General features: G+C 48.6%; 5 protein-coding genes across 5 annotated transcripts; 2 read left to right on the top strand and 3 right to left on the bottom strand.

Annotated features, from left to right (window-relative positions):
- Nucleotides 1–46: 46 nt before the first annotated feature.
- F4807DRAFT_455508 (fungal-specific transcription factor domain-containing protein) lies at nucleotides 47–3,189 on the bottom strand (the record flags this gene model as incomplete). Its single annotated transcript, XM_048000738.1, has 4 exons — nucleotides 47–1,672; nucleotides 1,723–2,249; nucleotides 2,392–2,624; nucleotides 2,876–3,189. The coding sequence occupies 4 exons, from the start codon at nucleotides 3,187–3,189 to the stop codon at nucleotides 47–49; spliced, it is 2,700 nt and encodes an 899-aa protein (XP_047859578.1).
- Nucleotides 3,190–8,420: 5,231 nt separating this feature from the next.
- On the bottom strand, nucleotides 8,421–10,768 carry F4807DRAFT_19323 (uncharacterized protein). Its single transcript, XM_047993714.1, has 4 exons — nucleotides 10,601–10,768; nucleotides 10,228–10,551; nucleotides 9,990–10,159; nucleotides 8,421–9,941 (listed from the first exon to the last, which is right to left on the bottom strand). Exons 1-4 carry the CDS (start codon nucleotides 10,634–10,636, stop codon nucleotides 8,906–8,908), a joined length of 1,566 nt encoding a protein of 521 aa, XP_047859577.1. The 5' UTR covers nucleotides 10,637–10,768; the 3' UTR covers nucleotides 8,421–8,905.
- A 259-nt stretch (nucleotides 10,769–11,027) lies between these two features.
- On the top strand, nucleotides 11,028–13,862 carry F4807DRAFT_449380 (U3 small nucleolar RNA-associated protein; the record flags this gene model as incomplete). The annotated part of the gene is made up of 3 exons (XM_048000014.1): nucleotides 11,028–11,204; nucleotides 11,259–11,286; nucleotides 11,347–13,862. 3 exons carry the CDS (start codon nucleotides 11,028–11,030, stop codon nucleotides 13,860–13,862), a joined length of 2,721 nt encoding a protein of 906 aa, XP_047859576.1.
- Nucleotides 13,863–14,018: 156 nt separating this feature from the next.
- On the bottom strand, nucleotides 14,019–15,496 carry F4807DRAFT_19154 (PAP2-domain-containing protein). The gene is made up of 2 exons (XM_047993693.1): nucleotides 14,949–15,496; nucleotides 14,019–14,851 (listed from the first exon to the last, which is right to left on the bottom strand). Exons 1-2 carry the CDS (start codon nucleotides 14,997–14,999, stop codon nucleotides 14,201–14,203), a joined length of 702 nt encoding a protein of 233 aa, XP_047859575.1. The 5' UTR covers nucleotides 15,000–15,496; the 3' UTR covers nucleotides 14,019–14,200.
- Nucleotide 15,497: 1 nt separating this feature from the next.
- F4807DRAFT_19136 (RWD-domain-containing protein) lies at nucleotides 15,498–18,322 on the top strand. The gene is made up of 2 exons (XM_047993692.1): nucleotides 15,498–17,370; nucleotides 17,529–18,322. The coding sequence occupies exons 1-2, from the start codon at nucleotides 16,069–16,071 to the stop codon at nucleotides 18,216–18,218; spliced, it is 1,992 nt and encodes a 663-aa protein (XP_047859574.1). The 5' UTR covers nucleotides 15,498–16,068; the 3' UTR covers nucleotides 18,219–18,322.
- Nucleotides 18,323–20,127: the final 1,805 nt, after the last annotated feature.

The following is a 20,127-nucleotide window of genomic DNA, read 5'->3' as shown; positions in this document are numbered from 1 at the left end:
ATACCATCTCGTTCATAAGCATTGGCATAAGTATAAGTTTCATGCCTTAGGACAAAACTCCCCGCCCAGCCCCGTCCAGCAAACCGATATTGAAATTCGCCGACCCATCGATCTCGCTCATCGTCACCAAGCCAGTGCCAGCACCCGCTCCTCCGCCATTTGCCCCTGTACATGCACCCTTGCTGTTCTCGCCGGGGAACTGCAGCCACTGGTCGAAGTCGATGTTCGTGCCCGTGAGTGCGTTCCAATCGAACTCGTCGTGGTTGTCGAGGGTATCGAAGTCCATATCCAAGTCCATTGGGCCAGCGTGTCCGTCGGAGGACCCGCTCGCGCTGGGTGTAAGCACATCCTTCTCCGTGTGCGGCGGGGAGTGGACCGTAGTCGTGACGAGCTCGGCGGCGGGCGTCATGAACTGCTGCGCCGATTTCGAGAACAGGCTCGTCTCCTGGGTCGTCGCGTACGGCGCATTCTCCGGCGGCGGCGTCGCCATATTCTCGACCGCGGCCGCGGATGCGGTGAATTGGGGCAGCGACGTCTTGACGTTGTTCAGGACGCCGGTCTGATTGAAGGCCTGGTTCTGCGCCGCCTGCAGGTCGATGGCGGCCTTTCGGAGTGCCGCGTCTAGGAACGCGACCGCGTAGTCCGCGGCGGAGTAGATGTCGCGCAGCTTCTCCATCACTTTCATGCATTGCTTGAAGCTGCGCATGGCGATCTCGCGGGGTTGGGGTAGTGGGTTCTTCATCTCAAGCAGGTGGATGATCATGGCGGGGAGGATCACGGTCACACCGGTAGTCGGGAGGTACTTCTCCAATCGCAAGGCATGCAATTCGGCTACCATGCGCGTGATCTGTGATGCCGCCTCACGGACCCTTGTGCGGGACATTTCCTGAACCTGCACTGACGTCTGAGGCGCGTGTGTCGGCGATGACGGGAGGAACTGGGGTCGGTGAAGAGCGGATATGGTCGTGTAATACACCATATGCAAGAGGTTCCGTTGCACCGCAATTGTCGCGCGACCACCCTTAAGATCCATTGCCGACAGCGGCCTGTACTGACAGCAGGCCGGAAGCGATTGCGACCACGATAGGAGTTCCAAGTCGCACGAATTGACGCTTTCTACGTTATCAAGCTGCTTGTTAGGGAACAGCATCATGGTACTGTTAGTAGTGTTCTCTGCCCTCGACTTATCTCTGATCAAGACCGAGTACTGAGCTTTCAACATGCGGCTGATGCAGAGACAAAGCTTTGCTTTCGCGACGCACATCAAAGCGAGTTCCTGCTGCATCAAAACGTCGCGCATCAATGTGCATTCAGGGCCGATAATTTGGATTTCGTCGGCGAGCGGCTCGATCTCGAAATCGTGTTCGTCCAGCATCGGTACGTCAAAATCCTCATCCTTTATTCGCGTTGGTCGTCGCATGCCAAGGGCGATTAGGCGATCCCGCATGAAGCACGACCACCATATCCTCTTCCACAACTTCTGTTTCCGCGGCGTCATGTTAGTGTTGGCCGGATTGCGGTGAAGGCCGATAGTGTGCGCCAGCGAGATGGCGACTCCCATCCAGTGCCACGTGTCCTTCTGGTCGTCCGGCGTCTCATACCAATAAGTCATGAGTAGAAGTCCTTGTACGAGGATGAGGCGGTCGCTCTCGTAATCAAAATCGTACAGAAGCTATCTTTGTCAATACAGATATGTCAAATGTCATAGGGTGAACAGCTTACCCTAGCCTTAGAGAAGAACTCCCTTCGGGCGGCTTTCCTACTGGCATAGCCAGCCTCCTTGAGGTACTTCACGTCGACGAAGGCAGTGGCCGCAAACATAATGGATTGGTACAGGAACAAGCTAGCCTGTCCGTACAGCCCATCTCGAGCATTGATCATGCCGAGGAAATCATGCAGCTCGATGAGAGGCATGTAAGGATGAACATACTCGACGTAAGCGGTGAGTAGGGCATTCTGGAGATTAGGCCCAGGCAACGAAAGCGCGCCCTTGGTGTGAAGGTACGTCACATCTTCAGGGGCTATCTTGGACGGGAGTGGTCGGATGAAGGCAGGCAGTTGCGAAGAAGCATCGGGCTCCTCGAGCGAGTTGAGGAATTGGGCGGTCCTCAAAGCGCCCGTAGCGGCAACCGAGCTTGAGTTCTGACATGTGTTCGGGTTCGGCCAGATACTGGGATACCTCGACCTATTGCTGCCGGCCTGGAGAGTGGATAGCAATACCGGATCAGGACGTAAGCCTGATCGTTGATCTGAAGCACATGTAAGCCCTCATGATCAACCCCGGAGATGTCTAACGATGTCCCCCATAATGTCCTACAAGGGTTGACACCACGCTGACGGGATGACACATTTGCATGTGAAATTTCGTGGGGTCCCACCACCTTGACTTACATAGCAAATGAGGAACGTGACTTTCTAAGCCGCCATCCAAGATTGCCGCCCCTGAGCTAGTTACATCATTGCTAGCAGCTGAAGACTGAGTTGCCTCGCTAGCGCGTCGTAACGGCTGTGCAGCAGAGGCGATGGCAATAGGATTTGCGGGTTTCGCTCTCAATTGTGCCTCGGCAGTTTGCGGGGCAGTTGTATTTTGAGAGGCAGATGAATTCGAATTGAAGAGATTCTTTCTGTTCCGCACGGAAATGACAGGGGGTGTTAGTTAGCCGCAATTCAAAAAAAATAAGCCAAAAAAAGAGACCAAAAATTGTGGTTGGAGATTTGGAGCTTTAGAAAGCTGAATGAGGAAAGAAGCCCAAGACGCCCAATGAAACGTGACGCAATTGGATCGCATTACAGATCAACAATGGCAAGAAAATCAATTACAACACATGAGAATTGGTAAAACGGGCGAGAGAAAAGTTGGGAAATCCAAACTTACCTCCTTCGACGGCTTTCCTGCACAATGCATTCCACGTTGTCCCATCTGCAATTCCCACAAGGTGCACCCTCGACAACATCACACCTTACTTTTCGGCTCCTGCAGCTTATGCAGGCCCTCGCCGCCCTCCGCTTTGTGACCTTCGTCGAGCCATTGGGTTCTGTAGTAGAAGCAGACCGCTTCTTAGATTGGTTATTTGAGTCCGACGAACTTGTTTTCTGCTCTGATCTCGGAGAAGGAGGATCCATCGCGGTAGCCGAATCGTCAGTGTGTCCCTCGGGCGAACGGACTGCAAGAATTTCATCTGCAGCCATCTTCGTATAGCTATTCCCAAGTCCCTAACTTTTTGTTGACGGAAGTTAAAAAGGAATAAAAGTTAAAAGTATCCTTTGGAAGATTGAAGCTATCCAGAATATCCGAAATGTCTTCAAGGGAGTTTCGGTGTAGTAGGTTGAGATATGAAGGCGTCCCTTGGAATGTGTAAGTATAAGTCACGAGAAGACGCTAGCTGTAAGTTATGTCTTGCCGTCGATGTTTGCGGCGACGAGACTAAGCGGGAGAACTTTCTCTCCCGCTTCTGACTTCCACACCGAACAACAACTTTAGGTCGTGACTTTGAGATTCGTGACAGCATGAGAAGGTTTGGAAAAGTATGAACTACGATGAAAGAAGACGGAAGGGGTGGATAGGACGGGATTTGTGTGTGGAGGTGGATATGGTGGGGGAGGCAATGGTATTATGTATAATTCCATTGTTGCTACTTGAGCTACTAAGCGGCCATAAATTGAATACCATAGTACCTCTCTAGGAAAAGCTGCCGGTCCACCAGATTCCCGATGGGGCTCACAACCGTAATTCGGGATGCTAATAACCTGCATAGGATCCTTGTGAAAACCTAGCTTTTTGTCGTCCCCATAATAAGTGTTCGCGTGCGTCTTATGCTATTGGCCTCGACAAGGAACAGATTTCGTGAGACTAACGTTAGAACGACTAAAACGGAGTTCTCACATGCCCACACTTGAAGCAATGGGTTAAGGCCTGTAGCCTCGTCATCCTTGTGACTTGATAATCCTCTTAAATAGCAAGAGACTTGGTTCGAACGGAGGGATGTGATTCGTCGATTAAGAAAAACGAATAATATGTAATAATACCTACCTCATACCTACCTCCTCATACTCCTCATACTACGTACGTATGTACATAACCCAAAGTGTCCACAGCGACACAGCAATACTTAACCAACTATGGAAATGTTGCCCGTTGCCGTCTAAAATCTGGGGAGAGTTCGAGGTTCGTTTCCGATTCTTTTCCGTCTAACCCCAGCCTTGGCCTTCCAGGATTCCTAGGATCACGATCGTAGAAAGTCTCCACGTCCAAGTCAGCATTGGCGTCTAACGTTCGCTTGAAATCTGTGGAGTAGCCAATCACCAAGACACACTATAAGACATACTACTGTAGTCCCAGCTCGCCGGTCTTCTTCAGTTTTGATTGCATCACGCTGCCGACTTTTCTATACCCTAGGAGGTTTAGCCGGCCACGATCTCGAGTCATATAGACGGCAGGTGGTGTAGGTAGATGGTGAGGGAGGTACTCTACGTACCGATGTCCATCAAGGTCTGGTAGGTACCGTACATAGTACCTGTTGGCCTAGGGACAATGGGAAGAGAGTTAGACCGTTTAGCAATGCCATTGGGCCGGGTCTTAACGTGTCTTAGATTCTCCAACGCTTGCAAGAGAACAACATACACGAGCGTGATGTTGGGGTACCTCTTTCTTCACGAAAGAGGCGATGTTGGCTTCAATTGGGGTCTAGAAGAGGCGTTCCTGACATCAAAATGGACGCTCGGACATGTATGACATAGAAGGAAACAGATACGCTTTGTGCTTGGTGGCCGTTCGTCCGGCCCACCGAAAGATATGGGACAGAAATATCCGATATAAGACCGCTCATCGTGGGAGACATGGATTAAGTAAATCCAGTGTCCACATGCAGTTCATAGTTTGCAGGATGCAGATTGCAGAAATGCAAAGCCGCAAACGGATGGGTGTCATTTCGAATACTCTGACCTGTCTGAACGATAGAAACATTTGCAGCGATTCGCGGCAATAACCGGGATAACAAGCCAGTCTTACCTAGCCTGGAAAGTCAGGGGTATTCGTCGGTGCTCGTCTCGTCACCGTCGAATCGAAGGTGTAGGTGTGTGGGACGTATATATTTACGATGTAGGTACGTACATCCTACATACGTACCTACCTACACCACATACAGGAGAAATCGGATTATGAATTCCTCTATTCGTCTGGATTCTGGATTCCTTAGCCCTTTAGCTTGGCCATCAGCGACGCCGCACGCGCACCCATCCTAAATCAAGTGGACCCTCGTATCCTATGAGATTTTAGTCATTAGAAAAAGCTGGCGTCTGCCATCAACAAAGGATGGATCTTGTCTTTCGAACTGGACTAGCGGGAGAAACCGGTCGAATTAGTAGAAATATCTGAAATATCCAAATAAAGGTAGGACCGTGTTCGGAGGCCAGGTTAGAAATCTGATTAACGGCATTGGAGGTCGACATTATGCAAATTCTCTTTTAGATTAGGACGTCGTCGTCAGTGTGTACAATGGTATCGCGAATTGCGAATCATGAATTACTCTGCAATATGGGCAGGTAAAGTAGTAAATGGACAATGGTAAGTTGTGAGTAGTAGGAATGTGACGTAGCCCGTTATCAGCAATTGAAATTTTTTAAGGTCACGATCTATCTCAGGATTTGTGGCGTGCAGGTGCAGGCCTGGTGTCACAGCAGTCGCGGAAGGTCCAGTACCTTCTTTGTAGGTAACTTCGTACCTTGAATGGGATATTTGAGCTTGACTCTTTCCGTACCTACTACCTTCGATTCAAAAAGGTCGGCAAAAAATGAAGTTGCGAGCGGGTCAATTATCATCCCCAATAAGCTGAAAGTCTGATGACCCACCGTGGACATCAATTCGCAATGCAATGATACATCTGTACGTACCAATCCATACACATTTCGTTCACCATTAGCCTCACATTACGTAACCCTGTAACAGTTTGACATTAAAGTGCAGATGCCCCTTCCCGACTTCCCCTTCCCACACATCCCACATGTCGATGTATCTGTGTACATTATAGGACTAGGTCTTCCGGAAGATCTCCACCCCCTCCAGCCCCTCTTACTCAGCCCCACGCCGGCTCCGCTTCTATCTTCTCGTTTAACGGACCAAAGCAGCAAAGGCGCTTAGACGCTATTCTTTCATCGCGTTAGCTCCCCCAGACACGTCGCCGTTGTGGTTCGGGATATCTTGTTGACGGCATGATCTCATGATATTCTTCGCTGTAGTGCTGGTCCGACACATGCGAACATGTATAGCTACGCAGTGGATCGCGATCTAATTCCGGGCGTCCGATACCAACATCGAAGACCCGGGGCTGGACCGTAGGATCTCAACGACCGACAGCCACACTGCTTGACGACTTCACCGGCCTAGTTACACGGAGGGACGACACCGGTGTTTTATAGGACGGTATTAGTATCGACCGCCCGGACCTGGCCTTTTGTTTTATATTTCCTGCTCACCACAACCCGTCCTGCCCGCCTTCGAATTATCACAATTGCACTTCTATTTAGTTTGGGCATCAACGTCAATTCCACTATTTCGGGTCCAGTTGAGCCGATCCTTGTTATGTGTTTTTCAAGGGTGGAGAGGATCTCGAGTATAAGACATATTATACTACAGGTATGTATAGATAACGACTGCTGGATATCCTGTTTGGCTAACTCGTTCTTGGTTGGGTTGATGATCTTCACAATTGCTTGTGCTTCATTTGAGTACATATCAATAGCTTCTCATCACCATTTTCTCCTCGTCATTCCCTTTAATCCAGAATACAACCTCCTTACCTCCGGAATATCTAGGAATCTCACGATTATTCTCTTACTCTAGTGTCCTCTTTCAGGGCGCAGAATTCGCGAGATAATCCAGAGTAACCAGCTAAGGTTAGTTTACTCCGCAACGCATGACGACTTGTTTTCGCGACTAGATCCAATAGTGATCTAGTCGAGCTCATGTCTTCATTTCCAACCCCAGGATCTGGGATCCTTGGCCTAGGCTTCTGGGGTCCCCGCAACACTTCATGTGAAATCCTCCCTCTTGCCCGATCCAACCATACACATATTTCCAAGGGCTTAGCTTGATTGGAAAGTGGCGTTGGGAGGTGGGATATTACACACATCTATGGTTTTCCCAACGTATATAAAATCCGTAGTAAATAATAATTAATTATAAACGGATGCCCCAAACCGGCAACCCGCATAATGTCTTTCAACTAAATGCATGTTTACGGAATCACGCCACATGTTGGTTGGCTACGTATGGACCGTCTAGACCTCAGATATACTCCTTGCAGGACGAAGGGAAATATTTCCGCGAAGGCGAATCACATTGCTAAATTTTTCGTATATGTGGCGTCCAAAACTGTCATCGCGACGTCGAGTTCTTCGGGGATTAGACGATCCAGACATAGAACAGCGTGGAACCCCTTTTCTAATTAGAATTCACACCATTATGACTCCTGTCGCTTGTCTCCGGACGAATGCGGCCAGCACGAGACCCTCAACTCGGGGAGGCGGGGCCTGCAGCATTGATCCCTATGACGTATAGGAATTTGTCTTAGCTGTCTGGCAGAGTCGTTTTCGGCGCGAGCATCGGTGGTGACATTGTGAGAACTGACATAGAAGCACCTGTCAGAATTGCCACAAGCTATAGCCAAGGTGGACTTTAGTCATCACTCAAAGGAAATGCCTTTGTGCCGCCATTTCTTTAGCAAATGGGCCTAGATATAAGGCGCCGGGCTACTCGGGGATGTTGGAGGGAATCCGGTCACGGTCATACGACAGTAGACTCGGCGGCTCCCCACCGGCAAGAGTTTGCGGAGACCCTCCACCGGAGCTCGGTATGAACGGGGAAAGGTGGAATACCGAGTCATCCCCGGAGCTGCAGATCAGAGAGACAATAAATTGGGATGAGGTGACACATACATAATTTTCTTTTAAGAATTCTCTTTGTTGTATTAAGCATTCAACAAATCACCAGCACATCGAAAATTGGACCTATACCCGTACACCGCAATCTCCATAACCTCATTAGTCTCCTGAAACCTGAAGGCTCTCGCGACTATGTAAGTGATCGGTGCGTTTGTATCCCTATCAAAAATATTTAACTTTGTGAAAGTTACGCCTGTAGGTATCTGCCGACGTTTCTATTAAAAATCTCTATCATAGGGAGATACGCAATGCCGTGTAGGCAATTTCTTAAGGTCCGACGACGTAGCACCTCAACGAAAAAAACAGCCCCCTATTTTCGGTGAGATGTCGGAGAAAAGGGCCAGGGAGCCGGCACTCCCTAGTGGACAAGATGTGGATTCTGAGCTTTTGTATGTATGTCTTTCATATTTGAACGGTGAGAATCCCCATAGTTTCGAGCATCCTTAATTCCTAGCTCCTTATCTCTCGGTTGGGAGAAGTATCATTGGAGGCTCATTACCGATCGTGCCGAATTAATTTCCTATGATCGTCGCGCATGAAAGCTTAACAACTATCATAGATGGCTAAAATGCTTCATGGTACGTTCCATCCTAGAGTGGATATTTGTGGTTATTTGAGACTTGGAGTTAGATGATGGTCCACTATGCAAAGGGTTACCGTAACAGCCCGCTTGGATAAAGGAGCTTTGAAATATAATACGCGGGATGGGTTTCTTCTAGAAGTCGGATTCAAATACTTGGCCTGAACCGTCTTCGTAACGCAGTGCTTGTTGTAGCCCTATAATGCTTGGTATCATTCCGGAGTACTATCGACCAAACGCCTGCCTAGAATACAAACGCCGCAAACACAACATTTACCGTCCCAGGCCATTTTCGAGCCGGATATAGTAACTGACACTGGTTTGCGTCTAGGATAATTTCCATGATGGAAAATCTAGGGGTAACCCTAGACTCACTATAAAGGTCCACTAATGAAGAAGGCCTTCTTGCTCATCTTCTTTGCGTATTTCCTTCCATTCTTCCTCGGTGACATGTAGATATTGAGATAACACAGTCGTAATAGCCCAAACCTCACCAGAGAAAAGGAGCTTAGCCACATCCAACTGGATAATATTTAGGAGTCCTCGCCACGTTAAGCCTCCTAAAAAGCTTCCGTCGTACATATCTTCGTAAGGGAGGCCCCTTCTTCGTGCAAGGGCTCTTGCTACCATTGGAAACGCATGGGTGTCCAAGGGTATAAAGAGGATATTCGTAACGAAGTTGGCAAGTATATCTGACGCAAACGAGCTGGGTAAGCTGGTCAAGGGATTTACTGCATATATGGGTGCCTCTTTGGTCTGCTGTCGAGAGTCTCCTGGAAAACTGGGCCGTAGCTCGGCCGACCAGATCCCAGTTTGCGGCTCGGTAGATTCGCTGGTATCCACGTCAAAGCTAATCAGTGTTGGATTAACCATCTCAGCATCTTCTTCATCAGTACCGTAGTCATCTCCGGCTCGACTTGAGAATGTGCTCTGTCTCCTAATCGATCCGACTGGAATAGTTTCGCCACTAGGTTGATCTAGGGCCAACGATGTTGGAGCATCGGCTTCCGGATTTTGATGTCTGATCTCCCGATCAGCCGCTCCTAAAGTTGGCGATTCCGGAATGGCTTGTCTCTGAGCAGCATTTGCGGATAATGTCGAATTTTTCAAACTGAATGTGGGCCGGGGTAGGTATTTACGTATGCGAGATCTCAACAAGGCGCATGTCGACTGCCAAACGCAACCACATATATAAAATGTAGCGTAGGGGGCCATATTGACAGCCAACTTACCAACCCAGCCTAATACACTGGAAACATCTAGTGATTCTGGTAGAGGTGGTGCAGAAAACGGCGACGTGCTAGAAAAGGGTATAAAAAAAGTAGGGCCTGGGAGCCACTGATATCCAGGTATCAGGTCTAGGCGTTGCATCGTGAGAAACAGATGTAAATGGAATCGAATATATTCTATTCCGGCAAGGAGCCTAGAGGGTGTCAGTATTTTTCATCGGAAAACTCCGCAACTTGCTTACCATGGATATCCTCTCCTCGAGTATGACTTCAAGTACCTAGAAGTCAATCGTAATCCATGCATAGCCATGTGGCATGGATAACCTGCAAATAAAAGCTGTAGAAATGAGTGATCCCTCCATTCCGTTTGCAGTAGTTGAAAGAACGAGATGTCGGCACGTTTTTTATATACCTACTAGGATTAGCGAGCTTGAAGAGAAATAAAGCTGAAGTGTAATTATAAATCATCCAATAGCTTACCAAGATGCGTCGCCGTATGTTGAGGACGCCCCAGGTATTCAGTATTCCAAGAGAGGTACCGAGTTGGTATAAAGTCTTCCCTGTATCACTTTCATATTCTTGGTGTTGTTTTGTCAATTCTAAATCGGCTATGTTGATACCAGTATTCTCAGGTTCGGCAACTCCAATCACAAGCATGACCTCGTTATGAGCGCGGATGACATCCTTGATGATTTGTTTAGTCCGGGGGTTAACAATACGCCCCAGCCCATCGTACTGCTTCTCAGGCTCGTGAGTATCCTCAGGGCCTTCTCCTTGCACAACGTCATCATAAGGGGACCGTCCCTATTTTCATCATGAGTTTTGGGATTCAACATCAGGTTTGAACACCTACCAAAGCTAGGGAGGTCAAGGGTTCAAGTCTCCCCATCGTAAGACGAAGCGCATCAAGCCGGAGAGTCCAGAGGTAGACAGTTTCGCATTTGGAACAGGTATTAATCAAGTTTGAAAAGAAAAAGTCTCAAAATAGATGACATTAGGTTTCAAGTTCTTAATACGAACAATTGAATTCAGTTGTTCCTTCTGTAGACCTTTAGCGATATCCAATCGTTAAAAGCTTAGACCATGGGGTACCACCTTACCTATACTTAACATCCGCTATGATTGGCTACGAACCCTGGAAATATCGGTACATTGAGGTTTCCATGCAAGAACATTTTCTTATCGATAATTAGCTGACCCTCAAAAATTTCTTGAGCATTTCGTCGGCGGGAGCATAAGTTTGAATCTACAACGTAGTCGCATGAATTTCGGATTTTGAAATGGCCAACAAAGCGCCCTTTAAGACGACTTTCGAGGCGACCGAAGTTATCCGGCCAATTTTTACAGGCGGCGCTATCGCATTGGAGAATGGCGCACGAATCCTTGCAACGACTCTGGGAGAGGATGCGGTCTTGACTGACATAAAGACCGGAAAACACATTACCACAGTTGAAGGGGTTTGTACATGATTGATATGACTGGCGAGCCTGGAGCTGATTTTTCTATTACAGGATGGCGAATTAATATCTACTCTAACATGTAAGCTCACCTACGCATCTTCTCGCTAGATAACTCGTGTCAGGACTCATTGATGTACAGTGACACCGTCGGGATCTCACCTCATCATATGTTCTCGTTCGCTGTCTATGCGGATATACTCTCTGAAGAAGTCAAGCGATACGATAGAACCTCAATTGGTACGATCATTGAAGCCTCATAATACTCCTGTCGTCGTTTTGGCCGTCGATAGAACTAGTACACTCCTTGCGACCGGAGGGACCGATGGATCTATCAAAGTATGGGATATAAACGGCGGCTATGTCACGCATACCTTTCGCGGACCCAGTGTGCTTGTATCCGCCCTCCATTTCTTCGAAATCGCCGCAGGCTCGACACATACCCCGGAAGCCGACAAGGAAAAGAGGAAGAGAAGGAAATCGAAAGGCGCGGCCGAAGATGATGGTGATGAGATATCCACTACAGCAAGATTTCGATTGGCCTCGGGGAGTCAAGATGGGAAAGTTCGTGTATGGGATTTACATAGGAGGAGCGTTGTGGCGAACCTCGACTCGCATGTCTCGGACGTTCGAGGCCTGGATTATTCATCCGCACAAAATGTGCTGGTGACTGCTGGTAGAGACAAGACAATCAGATGGTGGGATACGAAATCTTGGAAGATACGAAAGGTTGTCCCCTGTTTTGAACTTGTCGAGGCGGTTGGTTTTATCGATGACGGCCAAGTCACCTATAGCGCTGGATCGAACGGGTGTCTGCGCTTTTGGGCCACTGATACTGGGCGGGAACTTACGAAAGAGCAAGCGCCAAAGCCTGAGACTGAAACGTTCGTAGGAGCCATTTACCAGCCGGGACTTCCATTTATCATATGCGTTCAGGTTGATCACACCCTATCTCTTTATCAAATTCCTTCGGAGGCTCACGAGCTATCTCAAATCGCTCCCCCTGAGCCGTTCCGCCGAATCTCGGGTACTCATGACGATATTATAGACTTACGGTATCTGTTACCTGATCATTCTGCTATGGCTTTAGCGACAAATTCCGAAGACATCCGAATAGTATCAGTGACTGAACCAAAGTCCGGACTAAAAACTCTAGTCTCCTCCGAGTATTTTGGGCAGGATATTGCCCTTCTCAAGGGCCATGAAGACATAATTATATCACTTGATGTCGATTGGTCTGGGCATTGGGTCGCCACAGGTGCCAAAGACAATACTGCGAGACTATGGAGAGTAGACCCGGCCAGTGACTCTTATACCTGCTGGGCAACATTTCCGGGACACGCCGAATCTGTTGGGGCGGTGGCGCTGCCTCGGAGTCGACCAGTAGAAGGCTCTAAAGCACATACTGACCCGCTGAGCTACCCACCTCCATTTCTGGTTACAGGGTCATCTGATCAGACTGTTAAAAAATGGGAAGTGCCCCGAGAACCGCAAAAAGGCGCAAAGGCAACTATTCGAGCAGGTTACACGCGAAAGGCCCATGACAAGGACATCAATGCCATTGATATCAACCACTCCTCGCGTTTATTCGCCTCAGCTTCCCAGGACAAAACCGTCAAGATCTGGTCAATAGAAGAAGGTGAGGTTCAGGGAATCCTCCGAGGCCACCGCCGAGGTGTGTGGTCTGTTAGTTTTGCTCCTCTTAGCACCCCAGTACTTCAGGGCGAGCAAGGTTCCGTGGCCGGAAAGGGTGTCGTGCTCACAGGAAGCGGAGACAAGACGGTTAAGTTATGGAACCTCACGGATTATACGTGCTTGAGGACATTTGAGGGTCATTCGAACACCGTCCTCAAGGTGGTTTGGCTGAACATTCCACCAAATGAAGAGCGTGGCAAGAAGCCTATACTTTGTGCCAGCGCTGGCGGAGATGGTCTGGTAAAAGTATGGGATGTCAATTCTGGCGAGAATGAATGCACGCTTGATAACCACGAGGACCGAGTCTGGGCCCTTGCTGTGCACCCTGAGACGAACATGATTGTCTCTGGCAGTGGCGACTCCACTGTCTCGTTCTGGAAGGATACTTCGAGTGAGACACAAATCGCGACTAACGAAGCAGCCCTCAAGCGTATCGAACAAGAACAAGAGCTTGAGAATTACGAATATGTGGGGGCTTACCGTGAAGCAATCACAATGGCGCTCCAGCTCAACCACCCCCGCAAACTCCAGAATCTCTTCGAGCGGGTAGTCTACTCGAAGACGCCCGACACCGGTAGCCTATCGGGCCTAAAGGCCGTCGATGAAGTATTGGCCTCACTTTCCGACGAGCAGTTGTTCCTGCTTCTCTTGAGGCTAAGAGACTGGAACACCAACGCCCGAACGGCACCTATGGCCCAGCGCATCCTGTGGACCCTCATCAAAAGCTATCCGGCATCGCGTCTCTCCAGCTTGTCTGTAAAAGGAGCCCGAGGCCAGAAGAGCTTGAAGGAGGTCCTTAATGCGCTTAAGGTCTATACCGAGAGGCATTATAAACGCATGGAGGAGTTGGTTGAGGAAAGTTATCTAGTGGAATATACCCTCCAAGAAATGGACAGTCTCGCGCCTAGTTTAGGCGGGATGAAGTTGGTAGAAAATGGCGATGTAGATGTCGTTATGACATGAATTCCGCCCTGCCTAGGCAGGTAGTTTACCAATTCTATCAATTCTATGAAGACGAATGAAATACACCGTACTCGGAGCATTTCATTCTAATGTGATGATAGACTTTTGTCTGGTTAGTGCTGCACAACCATCAAGTTATGAGAGCTGTCTTGAATACATGACCGGGCTCTAATTCCATGTAGCCTTGTGTGATATACAATAAATATACTACTTATTCATCGATCATGCCATTGCCAGGCCTAATGAGAAGTATCTGAGACGAATATTCGTTTTATCTACAGGTAAGCTAAGTAATAGGAAGCTCCTAAATGGGTATATAGTCATAAATAGATCCAATGTTATGTATGCTTCTTCTTAGCCTTTAGCGCCGTCATTTTATCGTCCCACTTCTCCCAGCCAGCCTGACATAGATCTTCCTCCACGACGAGATCCCTTATTCTGAAGAACTTCGCTATCGGCGTCTCCAATCCCCACGCTAACCAGCCAGACCGTCGTAATATAGTCGTGATAACGAACCAGCCTACAGCGCTCACCGTCCCGGCAGCACATCCGACCAGCACCTGCTTCTCGGTATGGTAGTTCAGATATATCCTGCTCCAGGCGACGGCGGCGGCCATCCCGGCGACGACGGCGCTCCAGGCGGCGCGCTCGAGGAGGCTCATGGGCGTGTGGTTGCGGCTGCGGACGCGCGGGCTCGGGGGCTGGTGGCGGAGGAGCAGGAACAGGGCGACGGAGACGGCGAAGTAGGCGACGAACTGGGCGTGGCTGCTGGGCATGCCGTACCCCTTGCCGTTCATGCGGCGCGGCCGCTCCTCCTTGATCAGCCGCTTCAGCACGAAGTTGATGGCCTCGCACGCCAGCTGCCCCGCGAACAGCAGCGCGATCTCGATCTCGCGCGTCGACCAGATCAGCGTCGCGTACATGACGCAGAGGCCCTGCGGCACCAGCGCCAGGAAGGCACAGAGGTAGGATATGGGGTCGGACGGGTCCTGTACGGGTTGGGCGAGAAATGGTTAGTTTCTTGATATTCTAGGGCTCTGATGCCGGAATGGCGAATTGCTAGAGGCAGGATCATTCGGAACTCACATAGTGGACGTGTGTAAGCGAGAGAGATGCCAGCACGGGCTCATCGGACATTTTGAAGAGCGGAAGTGTATATAGAACTTAAGATTTGGGTATCTGTCTTTTTTTTCTGTAAGGTTTTTACCGATGCATCGCTCATGGATAATTTAATATTCTAGGCAAAGCAAAAGCAAGAAGGGCGACGTGTAAGTATATTGCCAAAGAGTAGCTTGTCTGTTGAACAGGCATTCATGAGTCGCAATGCGAGGATCAAGTTGGCCTGTTCAACGCTACCCCAGGTACTAATTCACGATGTCGATTGTCGGGAGGAGACACGGCTAGAGATTTGTCTTGGGACTCAATGCCGTTTCGTCATTGGGAATAGTACAAAAAAAGGTGGCCAGCTGCCGGTCAGTTGATCACGATTAGATTGCTAGCGTCCAAAATAAATCCAGAAATCTATGGAAAACGCGCATATGGAATTAAACAATAAAGGTTAAGTGCATAGCATACAAGGGTCTACCCTGCTAACCTACTACGGGAAAAAGGTTCTAGGGTCTAGAGTTTAGAGCTTCATAAGCTAGCAAGTAAGCTAACCATCGTCATAGTGAAATTGCCCCTCATCCTCGGTATCGATAGCAGCACTTGAGATCCTTCTACTTTCACGACCCACTCTGCTACTATTCTTTTCGCCGTCAGACTCATACACTTATTTTCGTTGTCTCACGGCCACATGGGACTTTTTATACGAAGCAGACATTTGACGTCCGATAAATTTAACTTTCTTATCTGTCATTTCCACGAGCTTCTCGAACTTCTCCTATAAAACCTTTCTACTCCTGACCGGTCTCCCTATGTGCTGCCAAGCTCAGAGCAAATAATCTACCGAACTCGCCTAATTTCAGAACTCATCTTTTTGACGACAACAAACCTTTTGACGGGCAAGTTTAATTATTTGCAGGCTTTTGTTCTTCGCTCACTTAGTTACAAGAACAAAAGATGCAATAACGACAAAACAACCAGACTACTTGTTCAGCAATTCAACAAATCGGTATAAAGTTACCGGGGCAACAGACGGAGATGTTCATGCGTAATCAGCATAGCCAGACACGTTTTGATGGGTATCGATAGCCCCTAAGACAACATGGAAGAGGAAGATATTCGTCAAGAAGAGTTGTCGACCATAGCCGCCATATATCCTGAGTTACAGGTCGACGAAAATGATCCAAATACTGTCTCTCTCGAGCTCCTCGTGAGCTTGGCTAATCCATTGACTGTGCTTTTTCCAGCTGCTACTGAAGCGGCACCCCCGGTTGAGCCAGCACAAGAACAAAACCCAGCTACAGCAGCCTTGGATTCTCATGATTTATCGTACCTGCCTTCCTTACAGGTTCGCATAGAATTACCAGATGGATACCCCCAAGAAAAGCCGCCTAAAGTTAACATCTCTACCACTCCTCCGTGGCTATCAGAGAAAATATTGTCCAAGCTCGAGAATGATGTTTCATCTCTCTGGGAGGAACTTGGTCGTGATCAAGTCATCTTTACTTACATCGACAATCTACAGCAACTAACCGAGAATGTGTTTGGCTTGGTCGATAATAAGGGGTGCTTAGAAGTTGCACCAGAACACAAGATTGCTATACTAGACTACGATATCAAGGCTAAACGGAGAGCTTTCGAGAAAGAGACGTTCGACTGTGGCATTTGTCTAGAGCCCAAGAAGGGCATCGTGTGTCACAGGATGCTGGACTGTAAACATGTCTTTTGTGTCCAATGTCTCCAAGATTTTTACAACAATGCTATCACAGAAGGTGATATAGCTTCTGTCCAGTGTCTCGAGCCCAATTGTGCCAAGAAACGCGAGGATGCTGTCAAAGGCTCTATCAAGAAGAAGAAAGCAAAGACTTTCATTAGCCCTAGCGAACTCTTGCAGATTCCCCTGGAGCACGACATGGTTATGCGCTACGTCATGCTAAGGCACAAGACCGAAATCGAGTCGGATAAGAATACTGTATATTGTCCTCGCTCGTGGTGTCAAGGCGCTGCTCGATCGAAGAAGCACAAGAAGCCCGAGGGGCTCGAGTTCGCTGATTCGTCTGACGAGGATAGTGACGTCGAAGAGAACGGAGCAGATAAGGTGGGAAAGAAGTTCGACACAACTGAAGAGTTGCTTGCTATCTGCGAAGACTGCGGGTTTGCTTTCTGTACACGATGTGAACAATCATGGCACGGCGAGTTCAAGCATTGTGTGACTAAAGACCGGAAGATCGCGATGACAGAAGAAGAGAAAGCGTCCATCGAGTATATGAAGCTTCACACAACAGAATGCCCGACCTGTGCTGCTCCGTGTCAGAAGACTCACGGCTGTAACCACATGCAGTGCTTTAAATGTCACTCACACTTTTGCTACCTCTGTTCTGCGTGGCTAGATCCCTCAAATCCGGTAAGTAAACCTTTTTTATTGTATATTTTGCTCCCCTCTCAAGTCTCAACCCCCTTTATGGCGTTTTCGTGGCGTCTATCTTCGTAGGGCTAGTTTCACTAAATTCAACATCACCCATATAAATTAACGAAAACATTACTAACTTTGCGACAATATAGTACAAGCATTTTAACGTTCAATCCTCAGGGGAAGTCAACGATTGTTACATGAGGTTATGGGAGCTAGAAGGAGGTGACGGCGACGACGTTGGCCAGGCCTTCGAGGGTAACGCTAGGGAAAACCCGGACGCTCCAGCTGTTCAACCTGAACGACTTCTAGTTGTCCTCCCTCATGCGGCACCTCAAAGACCTGCAAATGATCCGGGTGATGGACATGGTGAGGCTGATGCAGAGGAAGCACCACGTCAACAGCCGCGACCAAGACCCGGTCAACCTCAAATGCCAAGGGATCAGCAAAATGGAAGGGTCGCCGTCGCCCGCGAAGGGCCGCTCGTGCTCCGAATCGAAGGTGATGCGCCGCCGGTTCCGGCAGGGGTGATACGACGTCTTCAGCCCGGCATTCCAAATCGCCGTGAAGAGAATCAAGGCCTCAACAATAACAACGCAGGCCAACGAGGGGGAAGAGGCGATAGGAGAGGTAGATTCCGGCAAAACAACCAGAATCGACCTCAGGGGCAGAACCGTCAAGCGAACAACAACGGTCGCGATGGCCAGAATAGGATGGGGGACGGTGATGTGCCCCGAGGAGACGGCCAGTTGGATGCCAGGGAAGAGGCATGGATTCGCCAATTCGTGCAGCTTGCACTGAACGATCAGGAAGATCAACTCGAGGATAGTGATGACGAGTAAACAGGGGCAGCAACTTGATAGGCACAAGTCGGCCTGGGCAGTAGGCATGCGAGGCACAAAGATTCCCAAGATGGTAACAACGACACAGCCAGAGACTTCAAGAGACCGTGCTCATAGCCAGTTTGGCTAACACAATATCTCAAGTTTATTGAACTCCCGAAAGGAGCAGACCAGAAGCCGCTGTTGGCTGGTAGCGAATGGGGCGTGATGTTGCATGCTCTAGCGGCTTCCGGCAGCTGTCACGGGGCAGAGTGTCTGGCGTACATGACGAATCGCCTTTCGTTCGTGCCAAAGTTGCAACGGAGTGCTGAGATAGGCAGATCTCGCCGGCTCGCCAATGTTACACCGGAGAGACATTCTTCTAGTTTTCGTCGATTTGTTTAAACCGACCCCCTTTGAGAAGGGTTCGACGACAACACCTTTTCCCCCCTTCTACTGACGGCACAGCACAAAGTAGGCTGAGGTACCTACATACCCTACATACATAGTGCGTTTCGACAGGCAGGATCCGTCTACTGGCTACTACGACCACGGATACCAATACTACCTGGCATAGGAGATCGCTAATAATAAACACTTCCCGTCCCCAATGTGTGCGCTGTTATGTGTTTGATATCCATTACCGTAAGCACTCAAAATAACCTGGCATGTAACAGCAGCATCGCAAGATTACGCTGCATTGAATAAATTTTTTTCTTGCTCTGCTTGTCTTGTTATTTGCGTGACACGCAATGCCCATCTTCCTGTGACGAGAAATTTTTTTGATGCGATCGCCAGCGCAGTCGATATCGCGCATCGCAACTCGCTGCATATTGCTTTGTGATCCACCCCGTGGCTTTAGGTACCTGCAGGTTGTCTCAGGCGAGTCGACGCGAGAAAAGCATAGAACACGCCATATAGAATCTTCTATTGGATTTCGGGGGACTCTTTTACTATTTCGAATTTCATGATTTGATGCTTTACTATGTACGTTCAAACATCGCGCTCCCTTGACTCCAATAGTCTCTCCGTATCTCTTTCTTAGCCATGCAGGTAACGACCATCTCTCCCCCTTGTCGAGGTTCAAAATCCAACAAACCAGCCCCCCTTGTCGGGAGATCTCTGTCTCTACTTTTTTTTTTCACTTCTCTTTTTACATATTCATGACTCGTGTTACATGTACTAATGTACCCGCGACGATCTATATGTATCGAAATTTTTGGCAGGCTTATCATACCATTACACTATCTACCCTTACGGACATGTTCCTCTGGAACCCCAGACGAGGATTTGCGTTGTGGGGGTTTAAGGGGAGGGTGTAGGGGAGCAGCGAGAAGGAGAAAGAGGAAAGGCGTGAGATTGGGAACGGATTCCGGGTTTCTCATTGGTGATAATTGGTCGATTTATTACAGCGGGCGGGCGAATTCTGATTCGCCTTCCCTCCCCCTTGAATTATTATTAATATTATTTTTCTACCAAATTTTTGCCTTTTTATTTTATTATTATTTTTTTTCCCTCGCGCCATAATCTTATGCGGTAAGGAACCGTGGGGCAGATTATTGATAGACCCGGACAAGGCTGGTAAGGTTTCCTCCATTTGCCTACTCCGCTGTTATCGTTGGAGGGGTTGGACGCTTGCCTCGTGGTTCGCGTCGTCAATGCGTCGTGTTGAAGAATTACATTACAGATTACTGCTATTGCTATTGCAGCTATATTATATACCTACTTAGGTCGAGTTTGATGAGTCTTCAAGACATCCATCTGTAGATGTCATCAATGCGGTTCGCATGGAAATTGCACTTTGATGAATATAGGTAATATCCCAGGCTGCCACATGCTAAGCCTGCATGATCGTTTTGATTTATGGATATTAGAAGATGTCGTGAGCGGCGGATTATCATTGTGTACCGCATAGGTACTTAGTAGTATG

The sequence above is a fragment of the Annulohypoxylon truncatum genome, assembly GCF_022578515.1.
Source record: "Annulohypoxylon truncatum strain CBS 140777 unplaced genomic scaffold F4807scaffold_1, whole genome shotgun sequence".
NCBI lineage: Eukaryota > Fungi > Ascomycota > Sordariomycetes > Xylariales > Hypoxylaceae > Annulohypoxylon > Annulohypoxylon truncatum.
This window is presented reverse-complemented; position numbering and strand designations above follow the sequence as displayed.

Excerpts from the sequence above, each read along its gene's own strand:
- F4807DRAFT_19323 (XM_047993714.1), bottom strand. The coding sequence starts at position 10,636 with ATGGGGAGACTTGAACCCTTGACCTCCCTAGCTTTG. Across the intron at positions 10,552-10,600 it reads CCTTGACCTCCCTAGCTTTG|GGACGGTCCCCTTATGATGA; the intron begins GTAGGTGTTCAA and ends TGATGAAAATAG. Across the intron at positions 10,160-10,227 it reads ACATACGGCGACGCATCTTG|GTATATAAAAAACGTGCCGA; the intron begins GTAAGCTATTGG and ends TAATCCTAGTAG.
- F4807DRAFT_19154 (XM_047993693.1), bottom strand. The coding sequence starts at position 14,999 with ATGTCCGATGAGCCCGTGCTGGCATCTCTCTCGCTTACACACGTCCAC. Across the intron at positions 14,852-14,948 it reads CGCTTACACACGTCCACTAT|GACCCGTCCGACCCCATATC; the intron begins GTGAGTTCCGAA and ends CAACCCGTACAG.
- F4807DRAFT_19136 (XM_047993692.1), top strand. The coding sequence starts at position 16,069 with ATGGAAGAGGAAGATATTCGTCAAGAAGAGTTGTCGACCATAGCCGCC. Across the intron at positions 17,371-17,528 it reads GGCTAGATCCCTCAAATCCG|TACAAGCATTTTAACGTTCA; the intron begins GTAAGTAAACCT and ends GCGACAATATAG.